The sequence below is a fragment of the Ochotona princeps genome, chromosome 30 (genome assembly GCF_030435755.1).
Source record: "Ochotona princeps isolate mOchPri1 chromosome 30, mOchPri1.hap1, whole genome shotgun sequence".
NCBI lineage: Eukaryota > Metazoa > Chordata > Mammalia > Lagomorpha > Ochotonidae > Ochotona > Ochotona princeps.
In genome coordinates this window covers 6,842,842-6,863,964 of record NC_080861.1, presented here as the reverse complement: position 1 = coordinate 6,863,964, position 21,123 = coordinate 6,842,842, and the positions used below count along the sequence as shown (strand labels likewise).

Here is a 21,123-nt window from a genome sequence, read left to right as displayed (position 1 = left end):
GATGCATGTTGGAGGAACGGTTTTTAATGTGCTTGCTCAAAGGACTCACCACACCCCTCTCCCCTGCACCTGTCAAACTTTACCACTTAGTTTTGCCCAGTTGTGCTCCATTCATCCTAACCACATCTCAACAGGGAGATGGGTTTGGGTTTTGCTGGGGCTCCTTTTGTGTTTCCTTATAGGCCACTAATAAACCTTCACTTTCTCAGAAGATGCCTCTGGCGCTTACTTTTGTAACACTAGTGCCCAAGGGTGGGGAGGGCGTTCTGCTCCACAATAGGTGGGGAAGTCCAGGCTTCCTTCCCCCAGCACAGGAGTATGGTGTGATTCATTCACCAGGGCCAGGGGGCTTGGGGAGGAGGGGGTGTCATGCCTGGGGAATAGCTGATGTGTGGCTTTCAAGGACCTTCTGCTTGGTCCCATGGCACCCCTTGCCCACCAAGGCTTCTCTCCTTTCCTCTGACCCCCAGCCCACCCACCACCTAAAAACACTGCACATTAATGTTCACTCACATCAAGCCGACTTATGAACATGCTTAGGAAAAAATTATCATATACTGTACATATGTCAGGAATCTTCTCTACCCGAACCATATGGCTCTCCTATCCTGGCCAGGTGAATAAATGAAGAGCCAACGCTTTTTTTTTTTCCTATCTCCTCCTGTAGGAGGGTATCAGTCGAAACAAAGGATGGGGGAGCTTCTGAGGGGCAGAACAAGAGGTAAACGAGGGGTACAGGGACGCTCCTAAGCAGGCCTCGCCAGGCTGTGACCTCAGGCACACACGGGCACCTCAGGAGTCCTCTCTTCCTGGACCAGCACAGGACACGAGTGCCACCATCTAATGCTAGGACTGGAGGAACAGCCACTCTACCCAGGGTTTCTGCATACACAGAAATCAAAATCAAGTTCAGAGCAAAGCAGGCACCCGTGGGCCAGTGACACAGGGCTGGGAGAGCATCAGCTGTCAGTGTCCCAGGGATAAACCATTTTCATTCATTCACCAAATAGACGTTCTGAGGCTGTGTTATGTGCCTGGTTCTGCTGACCACGTTGAGGATGGTGGTCAGCGGGACCCAGAAGGGCCCTGTCATCTTGGAATTCAGGCTTGGGGTGGGGGGAGAACTCTCTTGAAAGAAAAAAAACGGAAACAAGTTAATGAACATAAATTACAAGCTGTGGTGAGAGTGAGAGGGAAATGAACAGCACAAACAATAGTCAGGGGCTGGACCCTCCAGCGCACCAGCTCCGTCCGCCGATGGACGGAGGGACGTCCTCCCCAGCACTCTTCATGTCCCTAGCAGACGGCTTTATGGTTGCACAGCCTGGATTTCACAATGGGAGAAAAAGCCCTCCCTGTCTTAGGGGAGAGTGGAAGGAAAGCAGGAGCTCTCAGATACTGCACAGGTGCCTCACCAACGCCACCCACTTCCCCTTTCTCTGCCCAACCTTTCACCCAGGCAAGAAATGCTTGAATTGACTGACCAAAAAAAAAAAAAAAAAAAAGACTTAAACTTAATCCTTTGATGGGTTCATTTGCACTCATTATTTTTAAAACTGGCATTTTAAATATTTACTTCCATTTTTTAAAGATTTATTTATTTGAAAGGCAGGGTTACAGAGCAAGAGTGAGGGAAAAAGAGAGAGACTTTACATCTGTTAGTTCACTCCCCAAATGGCTGCAAAAGTCAGGGCTGGGCCAGTACAAAGCCAGGGGCAAGGAGCTTCTTCAGGGTCTCTCCCATGGGCGCAGCGGCCCGAAGACTCGGATCATCTTTCACTTATTTTCCAGGCACATTAGTACGAAGGAAGGTAAATCAGAAGTGAAGCATCAGAGACTCAAACTGATGCCCAGTTGGGATGCTGGGATTTCAGGAAGAAGTTTAACACATCATACAACTCTGGCCCCTATGTTCATTTTGAATTTGAAAGGCAGAGGAGAGGGAGAGGCAGAGGGGGAGGAGGAGGAGAGAGAAAGAGAGGGAGAGGGAGAGAGAGAGGGAGAGAGAGAGAGAGAGACTTCTTTCACTGCCTAAATGCCCACAATAGCCAGGACAGGGCAGGCTGTACCAGGCACCAGGAACTCCATCTGGGTTCTCCACATAAAGAATGCAAGGTAGTGTAGCTCAGTATGTAGGGAAGTTGTCTGACCTAATGGTGAAGAGCCTTTGCATCCCATCTAGGAGTACTCAGGTTCAATGTTCAGCTCCGCTCCTGCTTCCTGCTTCCTATTGATGCATATCCTAGGAGGCGGCAGGTGATGACCCACGGAGCTGGGTCCCTGCCACCACACCTGGAAGATCTGGATTCAGTTTCTGGTTCCCAGCTTGGGCATGGTTCAGTTTCAGCGAGCATTTAGGAATACTAGTAGCTGGGAGTTCTGGCTTACTCTGGCTTCTAATAAACAAAATATAATTGGATATGCTACACACATATTTTAGAAAAGAGCATAAAAATCAAGTGTAGTTAATATTTTTAAAGAATGAATATGTTACAACATATAAATAAAATAAATTTTTTGTTATGGAGATTTTTTTAAAGATTGGTTTATTTTGGCAGCCTATCGCGATAGCTTAGAGGCTAAAGTCCTTGCCTTGCATGTGCCAGGATTCATGTCCTGGCTACTCTATTTCCCTTCCAGCTCCCTGTTGGTGACCTAGGAAAGCAGTAGAGGATATCCCAAAGCTTGGAAGACCTGGAAGAAGCTCCTGGCTCCTGGCTTCAAATTGGCTCATCTCTGACCATCGCGGTCACTTGGGGAGTCAACCAGCAGAAGAAGGATCTTTTTCTCCGTCTCTCCTCTCTGTAAATCTGACTTTCCGATAAAAAAACAATTTTTTTTTTTTAATTAGAGCTTCTTCTGGGTCGTCCTCTGCTGCTTTCCCAGGCCATAAGTAAGAAGCTGGATAAGAAGTAGAGCAGTAGGGTCACGAACCAGTGCCCACGTGGAATTCCAGTCCTTCCAAGGTGAGGCCTTAGCCACTGAACTACTGGGTGAAGCCCAAGAATGAAAAACTTTAACATTCAGCAACAAGAACAGGGTTTAAATGCAGAAATTTAACTAAAAACAGTCAATTCTTTACCAGTTAAATTTAGCTAAATTCTCAAATAGCCATTTCCAGTTGCAAAGATAGAATTTGCTTTGTTATTTGGCTTCCAATAAGTGATTTAAAATTATTTACTACCACCCAATGACACAAATGATGATATAATTCTGGTCTCTAGTGCAGAAGCATAATAACTATAAGGAACGGCCAAGGTTGATTTCAAATAAAATGGTAGAATTAAAGATTTCTTTAAGCAGATGAAGGATCTCCTATATCAAATCTCCACATAAAAATGTTTAACAGTTAGAACTAAGAGTTGGACTAACACTAATGTGGTAAGGAAATACATGTTTCAGACTACTTAACATGTTATATTTAAGCAATTTGGCAATTAAGCATTGAATTAAACTTAAGTCTGAATACATCATGTCATCCACCCACTGAGTTTACTGCGAGAGTTATTTTCTTATGGTTTAAATTTAAAATGCACTAATGAGGTTAGAAAGACTTTAAAACCATTATTAAATGCTATTTTTATTACTAATAAATTCATCTGGTGGCAAAACCAGCTTTTTGCTGCTAAAGGTGATGATGTTAGTGGGGTGAGTGGCATTAATGACCCCACAGTGATCCAGGGGAATGTTAAACAAAAAGAACGGAAAACAGGAGGAGTGAAAATGGCAGAGCAGGTGACAGTCCCTGCTGGCAGAGCGGCTCCCGTCGGGGGAGCCACTCCCAGACAGTGTGGTGCAGTATGGCGCGGGGCATGGCAAGTCCTCCCACTGAGGTGACACCGAGAATGGAGGACTCCACAGGCAATGCTCCATTTTCATTTCTGTTACAAACAAGAGGTCAGATGGAACACACTGACAAAACACGGGCTTCAGCGCTTATAGTGTGCCAAGTGCCGTTTGCAGGAATACATCTGCATATGGAAAAAGTCACTAGCTGTCATTTCAAACGCTGTGGAGAAAAAACCCACAAAGGCCAGAGCTGAGCCAACCCGAAGCCAGGAGCCCGGAGCTTCTTCTGGGTCTCCCACGCGGGTGCAGGGTCCCAAGGCTTTGGGGCATCCTCGACTGCTTTCCCAGGCTACAAGCAGGGAGCTGGATAGGAAGTGGGGGCAATGGAATACAAACCAGTGCCCATACGAAATAGCAGGCGAATGTAAGGCGAAGACTTTAACCTCCTGGCTACTGCACCAGGCCCAACTTACATGATTTCTAAATCCTAACCTGAATATGAACAACAATGTAATATTAGACAATATGCCCTTTTACCAAATCTTTGACAGAATAATAGTTTAGAAAAAAATTTTTTTACATAATTCTTGCTGGTTAATTGTAAGCCCCACCTCAAATCCAGTACTCTTAAAACAATCACTCAAGGGCCAGAAGCGATAGTCCTTGCCTTGCACACCCGGGATCCCCGATGCTCGTCAAATCTAATCCTGGCGGCCCTGCTTCCCATCCAGGAGCCTGGCTCCTGGCTTCAATTGGCTCAGCTCCAGCCGTGGCGGCCACTTGGGGAGTGAATCAACAGACGGAAGATCTTCCTCTCTGCTTCTCCTCCTCTCTGTATATCTGCCTTTCCAATTTAAAAAAAAATCTTAAAAAATAAATCACTCAGACAAACTATAATAACTGGCTAGAGAAAACCCTCAACTTCTTATGTCCAGCTAGGGCCAACTTGAGGCCCCGGAGCCAAGGCAGCCATCCAGCTTCCAGGCAGGATGAAGGCCCACCAGAAGCTTCGCTGCCCTGGCCTCCTCGGGACTTGCCACAGCTAGGACAGCCAATGAGGTTAGTCAGCGAGGGTACCTTTCCTGGGTCCTCCAGTGGAGTGTGGCTCAGAGAGCATGCTGTTCCAAACAGAAGTCCACACTGGGGAAGCTCCAAGCTCCTATTGCAGATCTCAAGCTTACAGAGATGAAGAGGAGTACATGTGAATCTCTTTCGAAGTAGCCAGCACATAGCCCAGCTACCTCTGTGCCCAGCTGCGACTCAGAGATAGCGCTCCTCTGGTTCCCAAACACAAAGGCAGAAGCAAGCTGAATGCACTAACGGGCTACGGATCGCATGTTCTAGGTCAGCTAGTCTTCGCTTTTTTGTCAATCAAAAATGATTTGAAACTGAAAAACTTCATAGAAACATAAGCATTACCATACACAGAAAGCCAGTTACATTTCTCTGCTCAGTGCTTTCTCAGTTGGAAAAGAATTAACAAAGCGAGCAAGCACAAAATGCAGAACTGCAGGTGGAGCACACACCATGCAGCAGACGCTAAAGAACAAGTGTAAACGTCTAAGGTGTCACACAGCACACTATAAAAAACCTTCACAAAAAGAGGGCTGCACAGACAGACTTCAAAAAGTTTGTGGGAAATGGTATTAAAACATTGGTTCATTTTAGTGAAAAAAAAAAAAAAGATCCAAGAATGGTTTCTCCAAAAACTTTCTGAAGACCATTTGTACATTAGTAATAGTGCTAGATGCATTGTACAGCAAATTAAAAATTCTGATGCTGGGAAGCCTTCACTGTTAGGAGGGTATATGCATGGGCTGCATGTGTGCCTTAAAGGCATCCTACCTCCACCCATTTCCCCTGTCTTGGCAATGATTTGGTTAAATACAAGTCCTTATCATTTCAGATGCATCAAAGGAAAGCCACTTCTCTAATATGCTCTAAGAACAATCAAGTTCACCTAGTAACAGAGTCCAAGCGAACAGTGTGCCTCACTTCTCTCCATGAGCATCATACAATCCTTCCAGCTGGTCGTGATCTTAAACTAAAGCCTGGCCCCTTGCCAGGCCTTCCTTTAGGTGGTACTGAGGGAAAATGGCAGCATCGTGTCCAGCAGACAAGCTGCCAAGGCGGGAGATGTCGGTGGCTCAGGCAACCACTGACTGGCAGTGGTGGTGAGGCAGAAGGTTATTTCCTTTACATCTGTCACCGTGTTCTATGAATCCTGTTGTGCTGGGGGCTTTCCACCTGTTCAAAGGAGGCATTCCCAAGTTTGAGTGATGAACCATTACTTCATAAAACGGATGACATTTCTCAGTTTCAAAGGTCAAATTAGATTTTTACTTGGGCTCACCAAAACAGGCCAGAAAGTTGGGATTTGTCAAGGAGAAGCCGTTTTCTGAATTATTCTAGAACGCCACAGAGCTTTATCTCCTTGGGTGGAGATTTCCCTTTCCCTACACAGGGTGGGCCCAGGCAGCACCCGGAAGGGAGAGCGATGGGAGCCTGCAGATTCTCTTTCTTCAGTGGAGACAGAGGAATACGCTAGCAATCACACACTCTGTGGGCAAGCGCTTTGTAGAGGAGCTCCGGAAAGGGGAGAACATCAGATACTCGGCATTCCACTAAAAAAACTGAGCACTTACAGTCCAAAGCAGATCATGTGTGCAACAGATTCAATTTGCCAGAGAGAACTAAAATTTGGGGACACCCCTCCTCCCCCTCAGAAAGATGAGAAAGCTACCTTTTCCTTTTCAGCTGGGTTGAGTGTGAAGTCTGTGGTGACAGACTTAGGCTTAAGGTGACAGACAACTGGCTGGACTGAAACAACAGCCACAGGATGGAAAGACACTTCTTCTGCTCAATCAAGGCCACTATTCAAAATTCAGTGGCGACAAAAAGCTCACTGTACAGAATGGGATAAGGAAGCTAAACACTTTGTGAGTTTTGAAAAACTACCAGTGCACATGATTTTAACCAAAAAGGACATATATTATCCATACAGCAATCCCAGAATTTAAAATTAATTTCCTTAGGGAGTGGCAGGGAGATTTTTAAAAAAGATTATTTTTGTTGGAAAGGCAGATTTATAGAGAAAAGGACAGAGAGAAAGATCTTTTGTCCACTGGTTCACTCTCCAAGTGGCCACAACAGTCAGAACCAAGCTGATCCGAAGCCAGGAGCCAGGAGCTTCCTTCAGGTCTCCCACGTGGGTGCAGGGTCCCAAGGCTTTGGACCGTCCTCAGCTGCTTTCCCAGGGCACAGGCAGGAAGCTGGATGGGAAGTGGGGGCAGCTGGGACACAAACCTGCGTCTATATGGGATCCCAGAACTTTATAGGCAAAGGATTAACCAACTGAACCACCGCACCAGCCCCAACAAATAAATCTTAGGAAACAAATTAGATAGCTTTCAGCCACTGCAGGAACAAACAAAATAATGTTGTTCTGCTCAAGAAGAGAAAATATAAAAAATATGCTTTGAAGGAATTAGACAAGAGCAAAATCCAATTTCCTTGTGGAACTGACAGAGAACCCAGGAATTAATTATTCTGCTTTTGCAAAGGAAGGGAAAAAAAATTACAGTAGTCTAGTTTTATAAAAACATGTAGTTGTTTTCTGCTTGTTTGTTTTAAGGGCAGGCTTAGAAAGAAGTTCCCTGGCTTTTCTTGAGCTTTTGGCTTAAGACATATTTTATAAACATTTTCCAATAATTCAGGAAAATAAAATGCTTGAAAAATAAGGTTTCTGACTTGGCACTTTCAAAAAGCAAGGCTCTTGAGAGAGAAGACAGACCACAGAGAGCCTATCACACCCGTGAGCCCAAGCCCCTGCCCGGTAACAGCTGCCCCGTTGACTTTGGCTCAGGTGAACTCCACCGAAGAACCAGAGTTGCAGCACCAGCAGGTTTCCACTGCTCATTCACCGATACAGTGGCATTACTTCCTAGCTTCCTCAGACGTTCACTGTCAGACAGCATGTCAGACAATTTGGTGCTTGTTTAACAGCTCCCCTCATTTCCTGTCCAAGGACACCAACTGACAACATGCTGACCCCAATAAGGCTTTCATTACTGCTCCTCCCAGAGAGCTGGAGTTGGAACTCAATTGATACAAAAAAAGGTGATATGTGATGAGGTCTCTTCTAAGAGGTTGTCAGTCTAAATGATACTCTCTCCACAACTGTTCACTGTTTAGTATCTAGAAGGTACATGGGTGGAAAGTCCTTTTGAGTATATATTCCTCAGTGGTTTCTACGGAAACACACAAAGCTAGAAGACTGGATCAAAACTATCATCTGATAATCACCACCTTGAAGCACCACTTTCTGGAAGTCTCCTATCTGCCAGGACTCCCCGCTCTGATGACCAGCAGCTGCTGCATCTGACCACGGCACACGAGATGCCACCATCACAGTCTCTCTTCTTGGCATCTCCAGTCCCTTCCAGGGGCACTCTTGAGCCACTCTGGAGTGGCCAGCCATGTGGCTTCTATGATTCCAGGCTACTGCCTCTGGACGCATCAGCAGATCTCAGTCACCAATTTAAATTGATCGTCCCTCTGCAGGATGAACCCACTCACCTTCCCCAATCTCCCTCTCTCTTTTTCCTTCCCCTCTTGCTCCCTCTTTTCCTCCCTTCATCTTTCTTTCATCCTTTTCAAATTCAATCTTACCCTGAAGCATATTACTCTATTTGGCCTTTTGTCTACAGTTATAAACGTTGGTAAAGTTGACAACTTCAATTAAAAGAAGCTTTTAATGTCAAGTTCTGAGGCAGAAGAGTGATAAAAAGAGCCACAGAAGAGACAGGGATCAATAGTAACCTCATTCCAGATCCTCTCTGGCCTGGCCCAGACCAGCAGCTACATTAATTATAAAATGTAATTTATCTTTTCACTGCTTCATGAAAAAATATGTGAAACCCTCCACAACCTAAGAGAACATCTCTGCTGAAGTATGCCAATTGCCAACATTTCTGCTTAAAGCAAACCTTCATCTCAAATGTTTTATTTAAAGAGCTTTGTTTTATTTAATAAATAGTTAAAGTAACATATTAGAAAAGACTGCTCAGCCACTTACAGAAAAGCACTCAGAGACAACAAATAACTCTAGCAAAACATCCCGGTTCCCCTTTCTGAGAAACTCCACCATCTCCTAGAAGATAGACATATCAGAGTATGTGTCCTTACTTAAACCGGAAAGCCATTAGAATGAAGACTTTAGTGAAGGTGTAAGGAAAAGATGGAGATAAATTGGTTTCAAATGAGAACCACGGACAAAGGAACCAAGAAAATGGATTCATGCGTCACCTCCAAGCAGGCGACGCCGGCCCAGGATCCACACCGGTCCACAGGAGGGTGGGCCTCATCTGCTGCATTGCTGCTGCTGCTTCTCTTCTTTTCGTCCCTATGACTTCAAAGCAACTGAAGTACATTTCATGTTTTTAAAGAGCTGAGGCAAATCAATGAGAAAACCTTAAAAAACCTTTCTTTTTATGTAATAAAATATTTAAGTTTCCCTTTTTTTTTTCTTGTAGAAGAGCAGTGTTGCCTCTTTTGGTCTTTGTACGTTAGCACAGATCTCATAAAAGTTTTAAAATTCTAGTCTAAACCAGATGGTAAATCTGAATTTAATCAACAACGATAGCTAGAGAGCTGAATTATCACTCTCATCAATATTAAAAGGGAGGTTAAAAATCACTTCAGCTTAAGCAGATGATGAATTAAATCATTTTCCTGGATGAGAGAGGACACTGAAATGCACGATAGGTCTGTCTTCAGCACGGCCTGTGTGTTCAGGAACAGCTGAGGTTCACCGTGGTCACCTCAGCGCAGGCCACACAACGCTTTACCAGTCTGCTTACGTGAGAACAAACTTGGTGTTTGACTGTAAACAGTGGGTATATTCAAGTTCATGGTATACATTTGAAGTAAAATATTTAATTTTTTTCTGAGGTAACAATATAAAAGGCATGTTCAGTTGCTGACTACCAAATTTCTTTGAAGGACTCTTGGCCTAACTACTGATTATTCTAAGCTCATCAACTCTGTCTTGTGATATACATTAAGGGAAGCACAATGAATTATTCCACACCTTCAGGGGGTGAGAATCAACAATAAAGGATGGATGACTTCAGGAGCCCTGGAGGAGCCTGGGCTTCTTCGGCATATCGATCACTCAGCTAAACCCTCCACTTAGCTGACTCAAATACCGGATGCAGAGGCTGCATGAGCTTACCCTGATTCTCCACTCCTCTGGGCTACGACGGCCTCCCACTCCAGCAGGCCTGGTTCTGGGGAGAGCCCTCGGTGCTCACATTGCGCGAGGACTCCCAGCGATTACACACCAGTGACGCTTCAGCCTCATTTCCCAGAATTCCACGCTTTTCATGTCTTCGCAGCTTTCAGCCCGTGAATTTACCTTGTAAAGGCCTCCTTTTTGCCTTTGCCAGTTAAAATACACTCCATTCTCAGAAGTCTAGCTCAAAGGCCATTGCTTCCTTGGGGATTTTCTAATCCCCAAATATGAAACTGACTTTTCTCTGCACTGAACACCCAAATAGTGTGTGTGCATATTTTACGTATTTCTCTACTATTACCTTAACTGTTCATGGACATACTGCGTCTCTTCGATTGAAGGATAAGCTCCTCAAAGGCAAAGGACACTGTTTTCCTCTCTCGGTGCTGGAAACAGTCACTGGTACACAGAAGGTATTCAATAAATACCTGTTGGAATCTCTTCATGTCTTCCTGTTAAATTCCACAAGAAATATTGAATTTTGCTCTTAAAAATCCCTTCAAATGGTACATGGTAAGACCTTATATCATTATTAAAATGCAATAATTTATTACCTGTATATAAAGAGAGGGACCCAAGGACCAGTTCCCTTAGCAGAGTCAGCCAGGAGAGTCTCAATGATCCAGGTCAACAAGCTGAGCCCTCACAGGCTGAGTGCTCAAGATACAGGATGAAGTGGTTTAGGAGCTCACAGGGACAGTGAATCCTCATGTAAAAGCCAGGCTGCCCAGTGAACCCCTCACAGCAGGAGGCTGCCTTTAATCCCACAGTCTCCTCAACCAGAGCTGTCATGTGCTGGTTCTGGATTCCATATAACATTACAAAATAAACAGCAATGTTAAAAGTTACAGGCTGTCTAAGACTTCAGTGCATTTGCCATTACTATTTTTTTAATATATTATTGTATATTATTCTTAAATCTATTTTTTCTGCCTAGGTTTCACAGATTAATTACCACTAAAAAAAGGGAATGTGAAATATTATAGAAGTTGTAATACTGCTGCAGTAGTCCTAAGAATTTAATTTTAAATGTTTTATAACACTTCACAGTTAAAAATAGAACAAATCAATAAAATTCAACATATAATGCAGCTTTTTTGATAACATTTCATAAAAGAGTAATTAAAGTGAATACATTCTGTCTTATCACTTCTACCACAACTTCAACAGGTGCAAATAAAAGCTATGTACTGAGTGTTATCATCAACTCGACCAGGAACAGGAAGGAGCAGAGAAGAAAGGAGCATTGAGAAATCCTACACCAAATATTGCTGTGGTGCTGGAAAGGTCGCTGGCACCCATCAGGGCTTTAACGCATACTCTGCGAACTCAGCCACAATGCCACTCCTGCCCTGGTCAGACATCCGCCCTGGATTCCGCCCAGTCTACCATGTTGTCACCCACATGGGGGCCTCCCACCTTGCTCTCACAATGTCCTGCCACAAAGCTCACAGTGAAGAATTGCATTATGTAAGTACCTCTGAGTTTCAGCTTTCAGACCAATAAAGAGACTGTCAAAAATATTTCTGTTGAAGTGTAGGAAGCCAATCCCGCCTGTCCTTGAGCAGGACAAGCTTCAGAAGCAAGTGTGTCACGGTCTTACCTTGCGTTTTTTTTGACGTGAGAATGTGGCCCATGAGGTTCTTGCCCCCCAAGTACCCAGAGTGGCGCGAGAGAAAGCCTGCCCCTCTTGCAGGGGGACGCTCAGCACTACTCTTAGCCTTGATGGGTTGGCTGGTTACCCGCCAGTAAACACTGCAAGTTCTGACAACTTCAGCTATGTCAAGAGATTGAAATGGGTGTTGGCTTACCAACTAAATTCTCCCTTTAGTTATGATAAATTAACGAGTGTAGTAAGAGCAGGATGGGATTATAAGACGTAACATCTGAGGTGTCCTGAGAATACCTCATTAATATTAAAATGATATGAATACAGGTGTTTCCTAACAGCTGTTGTGAGGAAGAAATCATGGCACAGTATGTGGTCATTTATTTATTTCAATTAAAGTTCTCACTTTCACCAATTTCCAAAATGAAAGCAAAACCAAAAGTGAATGAATCAGTGACTGGCTGCAGAAGAACAGAAATTCCTTACTACACGGTGGGGAAAACAGGGCATACTTTAGGAATCAAAGCTCAGATGGAGTTCATAAGATGTCAACTAACGTTTAATCAACAGAGGCAAGTGTCTGTGCCTCCCGCTCTAGGAAACAATAAAACACGAAACTTGCAAATTCAGCAAGGTCAGGGAGCTATTTTTCCAACAGCGGTAAATGAAGCCCGGGCTGGGAAGCACATTTCAGCCAGAGCTCCTGCCCCACGTGCAGAGGGTTGTCTTCAGCGACTTCTCTAGCATAGGAAACAGACAGGAAAGCAACTCACCATGTCGTAGGTTGTTACAATCTTCTTCAGGACCTCTGGCACGATGCCCTGCAGCTCCATCGTGGGGTAGGGCTCACTGAGGTTCAGGACTACCAGGGGGCTGTTATCAGGTCCCAGGAAGCGGGGGGACACGGCCAACATGCACTGCATGAGATTGGCCACAGAGGACAGGCCACACAGCTCCTTAAAGGACACCACTGCGTTCTGTTAAATGGAAGGAAAGGTGGCATGTTTAACCTGGGATTTTGATTTCTCATGGATAGGATACTGATTATACTTGAACTATCTGGTACAACAGTTATTAGCAATTATATGACAGAATGGCTAATGACTGCTTTATTCTGGGAACAATATTTACTATTCTCCAAAGTAAATATAGTTATAGATATCTGTAATAAAAACCTATCAAAAGTACTGAAAATGCAATTAAGTCAAATTCTTCAAAAGGGCAAGGCCTCTTTTCAGATCAAAGTTCATAGTACAGCCAGGGTTGACAGGCAAATATGAGCAAACAGAAGGAATGGCTTCTGCATTTGCAATCAGATCAAGGAAAAAAATCAAATTGGGTTTAAAACAAGGAGCAAACAAACCACTTACCCTACAAAGGGAAGGGCTATTGATGAGGTAGGAGCTTGAGTTCCTCTCATCTGTGTGGAGGCTGCAGCTGCCTACCAGAGGAGCCTCTGTCCAGCAGGTGCCTTGGCTCTGGTCTCCTCTGTTAGCATCTCCACCTGCCTTGAGTCTTCTCTTTTTTCAAAGATCAGAGTCTGCCATTAAATATCCATTCCCCCACTGACTCCTCACAACAAGCCACTGCGTGGATGAAGTGGCTTTAACTATAAACGTTGCTATCTGTAGAGTCACATAGCTAAAAAGTGAGAGTCAAGATTTTACTTGAAACCTGTTGATGTTAAGGCCTGTATCTTTAGTCACCATGCTATAATAAAAGGTCAACTCTGCTCACAACATGATTCCAAACACCCTTGAGGTCCTGGTCTGGGCTTTGCAGGTGACCAGAAGAAAGGATCCAGGCCCTGTAGAATTTGTTTCTTTTGCTCTTAAATCACCTGGGTTCTTGGGAATCAGCAAAACTTCGAACATAAGCATTTTATCTTTACTAATATTTCTTTTAAAGATTTATTACTTTTTTTTATTAGAAATGCAGGTTTACAGAGAGAAGGAGCAACAGAGAAAAAGGTGTTATATCCACTGGTTCACTCCCCAAGTGATCACATGGCTGGAGCTCAACTGATCTGAAGCCAGGAGCCAGGAGCTTCTTCTAGGTCTCCCAAGTGGGTGCAGGTCCCAAGGCTTTGGGCCAACTTCTACTGCTTTCCCAGGCCACCAAGCAGGGAGCTGGATGGAAAGTGGGCAGCCTGGACATGAACCAGCACACATATGGGATCCTGGCATGTGCAAGGCAAGGATTTAGTCATTTAGCCGTCATGCCAGGCCCCAATATTTGTTTAAACTGAGCATCAACCTATGTCCTTTTTCTTCAAAATCTCCTAGACACTCACTGCAGATGTCATCTTCCTATGATACCTAAATGGGGTCCGCAGGGAACTCCCTATTCTGTTTTCTTCACATCTCTCACTTGGATCTGCTGTGGTCCCATTTGTTAATCTTCACGCTCCCTGCTTCCCCTTTCCACTGTCACCCTCCACCAGAGTGCAAGCTTTCCCAGGCAGGCCGACCATCTGTCTGTCCACCACTGCACCCTGGAGGGTTAAAGGGCCTGCACTCTGCAGGTGCTGTTTAAACATCACACCAGCTGCTCTGTCAGGGTCCAGGCTGGCACATGGGCCTGCAAGAGATGCTGCCTAGAATCTGGAAAAGTCTCAGGGGAACTCTGTCACACCAAGCAGCAGCCAGCTGGGAGGCAACAACGTGGCTCACTCGGAGTCGAGGGTTTACTGAGCCACATTCACTGACTCTCAGAAAGCCAAGGAAAAGCCCTTCCTATTTGTGTAATGCTCTTATCTAAAGGCGTATGGACAAATCTCAAAGACCTTATTCCTCACTGACTGCCTAAAGTCATTACATGTTGACTTAATGAATTATTATCTTAGATTGCTAATAAATATAGACATCATGAGTGTTTTACTTATACAACCAGCTATCCTCTAAAATTAAGATGAGTTCAATATGTTAAGGCTCATTTCAGGGCCCATGATCTCCCCGGTGCTGTGGCACCATCAGATGTGCCTATTACTTTAAACTATATCTATTTTATCATCCATCTGTGTTCCAGTTGAAGAATGTTCAGAAATACCAGGGAGTCCCGTGTGTGCTATTAGAAAGAATGAAGAAATGCTAAGTTCAGAGGGACTGAGGGGAGCAGCAAGACAAGTGTATTTTAACAAGTTCAATAGCAACTGCAGTTCTGGTGAAATGGAAATTTAAAATTTAAAACTGAGAACAGTGGTAAACATGCTAAACAACCATTTGGAATTCACAAATTCCAGAAAGTTAAGCATACAGTTGTAATTAGGTATCAGTACCGCACGGGCAAGTGCTCCGTAAGCAGAGTGCCCAGTCCCTACCTGCATGTTCTCCCGCAGATCCGTGGCGTCCCGGATCGGGGGCTGCGCATTCTTGAACACCTCATCCACAGTTTTAATCCACAGTGTTCTCAGAGATGCATACTCCCTGGATTTCTTCCCTTTCCTCACAGAAAGGCCCCTTTTGTGAGGTTTCCCTCCTCCTCTCCGGTTCGTAATAGCCACGTGGACGAAGAGCGAGGCGTGAGCCAGGACCTCTCCCGTCAAGGACTGCAGGGGCACGTGGCGGTAGCCGGTCTGCAGGCACTCAAAGGGGATTGTATACTGGCCAATGAACTCGTCTCCGATGTAGTCATCATCCAGCACTACAAAGCGCACCATGGCCAGCTCGGGCAGATTGATTTGGAATTCAAAGCTCTCATCGAAGATGGGAGCGTCTCCATTCTGGTGCACGGTTTTTGTCCTCTGCTCGGCACAGTCGGCGGGAATCCCGTGGATTTCAACATAGACGTAAGGATCCACCACGTCGCCTTTGGCACCTGACCCTTTGGGTTTAGGGAAGTTCTGTCCACTGATGATTTTGATGTGAAGGAGCTGAGGTGAGACGCCCGGGACGGAATCCTTGGTGTTGGCGCTGAAGAAGGACACCTCCTCCCTCATGATGGCCGGCCGGAGGACATAGCCACAGTTGCCGTTCTGCCTAAACCAGCCGATGTTCAGGTCCATCATCAGGCCTGGCGTCTGGAAGTTCATCGCTACAATCTGACAGCCGCATTTCCAAAAATCTTGAGGGTTCATGTTACTTGAGTCAATCCTCATGGGGCTAGGGAACACCCGAGCAAGGAAACGCTTGTTGTAATTTACAAAGTCCCCTGGGTTTTCATTAGCATATTTGCTGGCCAGCACTTCATTGAATGAGCACACCTCCCAGTACTTCTGCACCTGAAATGACACCTGGAACTCCTTGAACTGGACGGACTTGCAGATGCTGACCAGTTCGGACAGCTCTTTGCAGAGCTGGAATCGCTTCACTGGCATGCTGTTGGGCTGCTCCACGTTCTCTTTCCCCATCCTCTGAGACATTTCTGCTCCTTCATCTTCATCAGTCACATCTCCTTCTACTCCGGAGCAATTTGAGGACAGCTTCTTGGCTTTAATTAGTATTTTCCCTTTCAGGACATCTGGGGATGGCAGGTAAGATTCCTCAACGTTGGGTGATGTTGTGTAGAGCTTGTCTCCTAAAATTTTCTTCATGTGTTGAACCATCACCTTTTGTTGTTTAATGGAGCAGTGATTCTCTAAACACAAGATGAGAGGGTATTCGGAAGCAAAGAATGCATACTTGTTAATGATGTCAATGACACTGCGGAACACGATCTGAGAGGTCATGGTGTGACCTGTGTAGATCACAGGCTCGTTATCTGGCCCATCCCACACGTCCAGTTCAACACTGCGGCAACCCATCTTAAGAGCGCGGATGTAGCCTGTGATGTCAGAGGGACCCCGGAACTGATCCTCTATTAAGTACGTGTTATGAGATGAATTGATAAAGTAATGGGAGAGAGGCTGCTTCATATCCTGACAGACCTTTTTGTGTTCTGGATCAAATATATAACAGTCAGATGACATAAGGTAATTAGTAAACCCGTCGATCGAGAGCCAACCTTTTTCTTGACCCTCTTTGGATGGCTCATATTTGTGAATGATTTCAAGACTTATTTCCTCATTTATATGTGCCACACCCTGTTCTGCCTCAAGGAACATCATAAGGTCCTTGGTATCAAGGAACTCTTTATTGCTCGAAAACTGAACTAAAAGGAAATAAATTTCAGGTCTAGTACAAAGCTCATGGAAAACCTCAACAAACTCTTCTTTTGTGATATCAGTACCAGCTTTGTCCTTCGACTTGTGCAGCTCTTTGAACTTAAGCTCAATTTTGCTCGTTTTTAAACCAGGGTTAAGGTTTCTGATGCACTGCACAGCACTACACAGGGCTATGTGTCCAAGGTTATCTACATCAATGTCACTGAACATTTGTGAAATCCAAGAAGTCCTCATGTTGTCTTGGCTACTTTCTAACATATCAAGGGTATGCTTTCCATAAGAAATGAGGTACCGCAGTCCTGTGACCCAGATGTTTGCAATATCTGCAGAGTTGGCAACTAGATCAAGTGACTCATAATTCTCTCCATAAATGACCGAGAATGCACAATCTTCAGATATCTGATCTGAAATGCCATTGCTGCGGAATATGTCTGTATTTTTTCCTGTTCTCACTTCCTTGATGGATTTAATATCAATCTTGGCTTTCTCGGAATCCTTCTTAGATGGCTCCCACCTCAGGCTCTGCATGTCGGCATCTAGCAAAAAATACCGATGGTATATTCGGGAGTTGGAGCGAACCTTTTTGAGTTCTGAACCCTCAAGCATAGAGTTGATGCAGTCGCTCGCACTGCTGATCTTCTTCTCCGTCGGCATGCTGCTGAACGACACTGTCTTCTTCCGTTCCCTTTTCTGCTTTGTACCATCCTGGGAGGAAAAAACAGTGCATTAAAATAACAAGAACAGAGTTTAGCTTTAGTACTAGGAACGGCAATTTAATTTCCTTGATTAAAATGACACAATTATGATTCCCTGTTCCGAGTCCTGTGATTAATGATGTCATTCATCTCTAAAGCCCAAGAGGTCTTGGAGCTCACAGCCTAGCAGCCACAGGTAAGAAATCATTACTGAATAAATGCAATTTGTGCTTGCTAAGAAACACAGTTTCAGTACCATACAACCTTGTGTACAGAACAGGCCACGTACTTTTCAGGCCCAGAGCAAAATGAAAATGTGGAACTCCTTGTCCAAAAGTGAATGGATCTCGGGCCCGGCGGTGTAGCCTAGCAGCTAAAAGTCCTCGCCTCGACTGCCCCAGGATCCCATATGGGCGCCGGTTCTAATCCCGGCGGCTCCACTTCCCATCCAGCTCCCTGCTTGTGGCCTGGGAAAAGCAGTCGAGGACGGCCCAATGCATTGGGACCCTGCACCCGCGTGGGAGACCCGGAAGAGGTTCCTGGCATCGGATCGGCGCGCATTGGCCCTTTGCAGCTCACTTGGGGAGTGAATCATCGGACGGAAGATCTTCCTCTCTGTCTCTCCTCCTCTGTGTATATCTGGCTGTAATAAAACGAATAAATCTTTAAAAAAAAAATCTTAAAAAAAAAAAAGTGAATGGATCTCAAGGAGAGGACGGAAGAGCATTACTCCCCAAGCCCTAAAGCTTGGCTCTCTGGAGCAGGGAACTATCCAAAGGTTCAGATCATAGGCCTACATGTTTGAATATTCACCTACATCAACATTGCTCAAAGGCTTGTCACCGTGTTCTCTGCCTCAGGATCAGTTGGGCTGTGCAGTTAAAGTGCAGAGTCCTAGTTGCATGGAATCAAATCTCTGGGAGTGGCGCCAGGGATCTGCATTTCTGGAAGTGCCCCACGTGATGGCTAGGCGCACTAAAATATGATAACCACCTCCTGGCCCCTTGGGCTTCCTACCATGTGTGGACTGGCTCTTTCACGTTTTAGAAATACTTCAGATAGGTTTTATATTGCATTAAGCCAATAGAGGAGACCTGGATCATAACTGAAAATGCTTCTGAAATCCTAGTGTTGATCTTATTAAAACCTACTACCATGTACCAGACTAATGCTTCGAACAATTGTCAATTAAATACTTCTAGTACTTCTAGAGTAGTAATACTTCCCAAGTGAAAATCTTCAGGCAGCACTTACGTCTCAAGCAGTCTGCATCATCAATACTGTACTCTTGAGTCTCCCTGCCTAATGTAACACCTTCTCACATTTACAGACTGACACCACGTCTAGCAGAGTATTTAAGTCCTCTGTATAGATATCTTGATTATTCGGGGGAAATTATGCAAATTACTTCAAAACTTCTTTCATTAACCTAAAACAGGAGACTGCTTTTCAGCAAATAATTTTTCAGCAAATCATTTCAGACAAAAATAAGGAACAGGGATGGGCTTAAAATTATATAACTTCGTGATAACAAAAGAAAAGTACATGCAAAATATTATACTAAGGAAATTCTAATTTCCCTGCTCTGGACAGAATATATTTTAAATAATTCTTGTTTATATTTTAAAAAGCAATTATACTATTCTCTGTCTGGAATTCCAAATTCATGCTTTGTCTACCTACATTTCTAAGCAATTTGCAGAAGGCAACGAATTTAAACTTTCAATCATATGGGTATCATTTAAAAGTTTCAAAATGAACCGTTAGGGCTTTGTAATCAGATTGCCAAGATAAAACCTAAAAGCCACTGGCAGATTACTTCTCTACAACGGAATCCTCAAAACAATAAATGCAAAACAGGTAAGAAGGGTGGTAATTGTATCTGTATAAAACACTGAAGTGTAGCTGTTTCAAATCCCTAGAGCACAGACTGTATTCCATCTCTTCAAGTGAGTAGGCATGAAATTAAATTTGAAATCACCCATGCATAAAGGCATGAAACAAATGTATAAATTTCCTATTTTCTCAGAATGAAAGATGTTTCTACTTTTTAAAAAGACATTTTCATTTGCTTTTAATAAAGTAACTCAGTAGAAAAATTTAATAATCTTAACAAATTATATTGTAATGGTATCACTAGTAACATAGAAGTCACAAAGATAAATGGCAGTATTTGTCCATGAAATGTTATATAGTGTTTTCTTAAGACTAATCTTCTATCGTGTTATTTTTTACATACTGATCAGTATTCTTAACTTATTACAGGTAGGCATTTTGAAGTAACACGTTTCTTTGTTGTTAAGAGGGAGGACCAAATGACAAAACAGGCTCATGACAAAAATGCATGCTCACCTATGCAGACCTAAGCAGCAGTTTTAACACCGGGCCTTAGAAACACGACCTTGCTTGTTACAAACCAGTCCTGGCTTTAACTGGTGCCTCTGGTCCCTGCCCGCAGACTGCACAGGTTGACAGAAAGACGGCAGGGACACCCTGCCTGGGAGCCTCTGGCTTTCCCCTCCACTGTGTGCTGTTACCTAGACTCATCCGGGCCTCTCCACAGAACACTAAGGTCTTTCTAGAGACCGGCTACCCCTTCCTCTCTCACAGAGAAAGCTGTTAGAAAACATTGATAGGGGAGTGTGCTTGTTTAGGCACCAAAACCCGCACAGGTATGAGATGCATCCCAGTCTTACATCAACCTTGCTTCCGTTCTTCAGCCCCAGCACTGACAAAACTCGCCTAAGCTAACAAGCAGCGGGTCACTGTCAGAGTTAGACTCTATCTTCCATGCTGCTTCACAGCATAAGTTAGTTTAAGCTTAAATATGGAAATACTCAAACTATACATGCTATATATAGCGGGGTTTTTTTAACTGAAGAACACTAAATGAAGGTTAGCTACATGCACTGACTATATAAATCTAGAGAAAAATAAACAGGTTTCTGCTGAGGTGGGTATGGCTCAATATACTTGTTAAAAAAGAATATAATAATTTCTCCGAGTTGGCTATAAATGCATACATTTTAAGTGCTCATCACCCAAACCATCTGAGTGGTGAGCACAGAGGGAACGCTTTGTCGATGGGTCTTTGGCTTGGGTTAGGAATCCTGCATTCAGTACCACAGGGCCCGGGCCCGGCTGGTCCTCTGGCTCTCGGCCCCAGCTTCCAGATAGTGCACACCCTGGCAGCTGCACTGCTGGTTCACGTCGTCGGGTCCCTGCTCCCCGAGAGGAGAACTGGTGTGACTCCCCAGCTCCTACGCGCAGCCCAGCTCAGCCCTGGCCACTGCAGGCACTTGGGGAGTGACTCGGAGGATGGGAGCTCTCTCTGGGCATCTGTCCGTCTCTCCGCCTTTCCAACAGAGGAAAAACACAAGGAAAACAAACTCGATCCACTGGTACATTACTTTGTTACCAGTTTTTAACATGAAGAGAAGGAACATGCACAAAGAAGTGCAGTTTAGGAAACAACAACAAAAAACCCTTCCAAAAGAAATTTCCTCGATATCAACCCTGATTTTGTGTTTATTGATAGATAATCATCACCTAGAAAAAAACCTAAAAGATTCATTTATACATTAATCACCACTTATTTATAAAATAACAATTTTGGGAAAGAAATGATTTTCAA

The 21,123-nt window shown here is 44.3% G+C and overlaps 1 protein-coding gene across 4 annotated transcripts in view; it reads right to left on the bottom strand.

Annotated features, from left to right (window-relative positions):
• The window catches only part of PLCL2 (phospholipase C like 2), a 135,010-nt gene that overhangs the window by 31,064 nt on the left and 82,823 nt on the right, over positions 1–21,123 (bottom strand). For all 4 annotated transcript variants that reach the window (XR_009244422.1, XM_004588305.2, XM_058657174.1 and 1 more), the window contains 2 exons: positions 15,013–17,499; positions 12,467–12,670 (listed from right to left, as the gene is read on the bottom strand). Coding sequence is in view for 3 of the 4 variants with exons in the window: in XM_004588305.2 (XP_004588362.2) it covers positions 12,467–12,670; positions 15,013–17,499 (2,691 nt within the window). In the remaining variant the exon portion in view is untranslated. The remainder of the gene's footprint in view (positions 1–12,466; positions 12,671–15,012; positions 17,500–21,123) is intronic.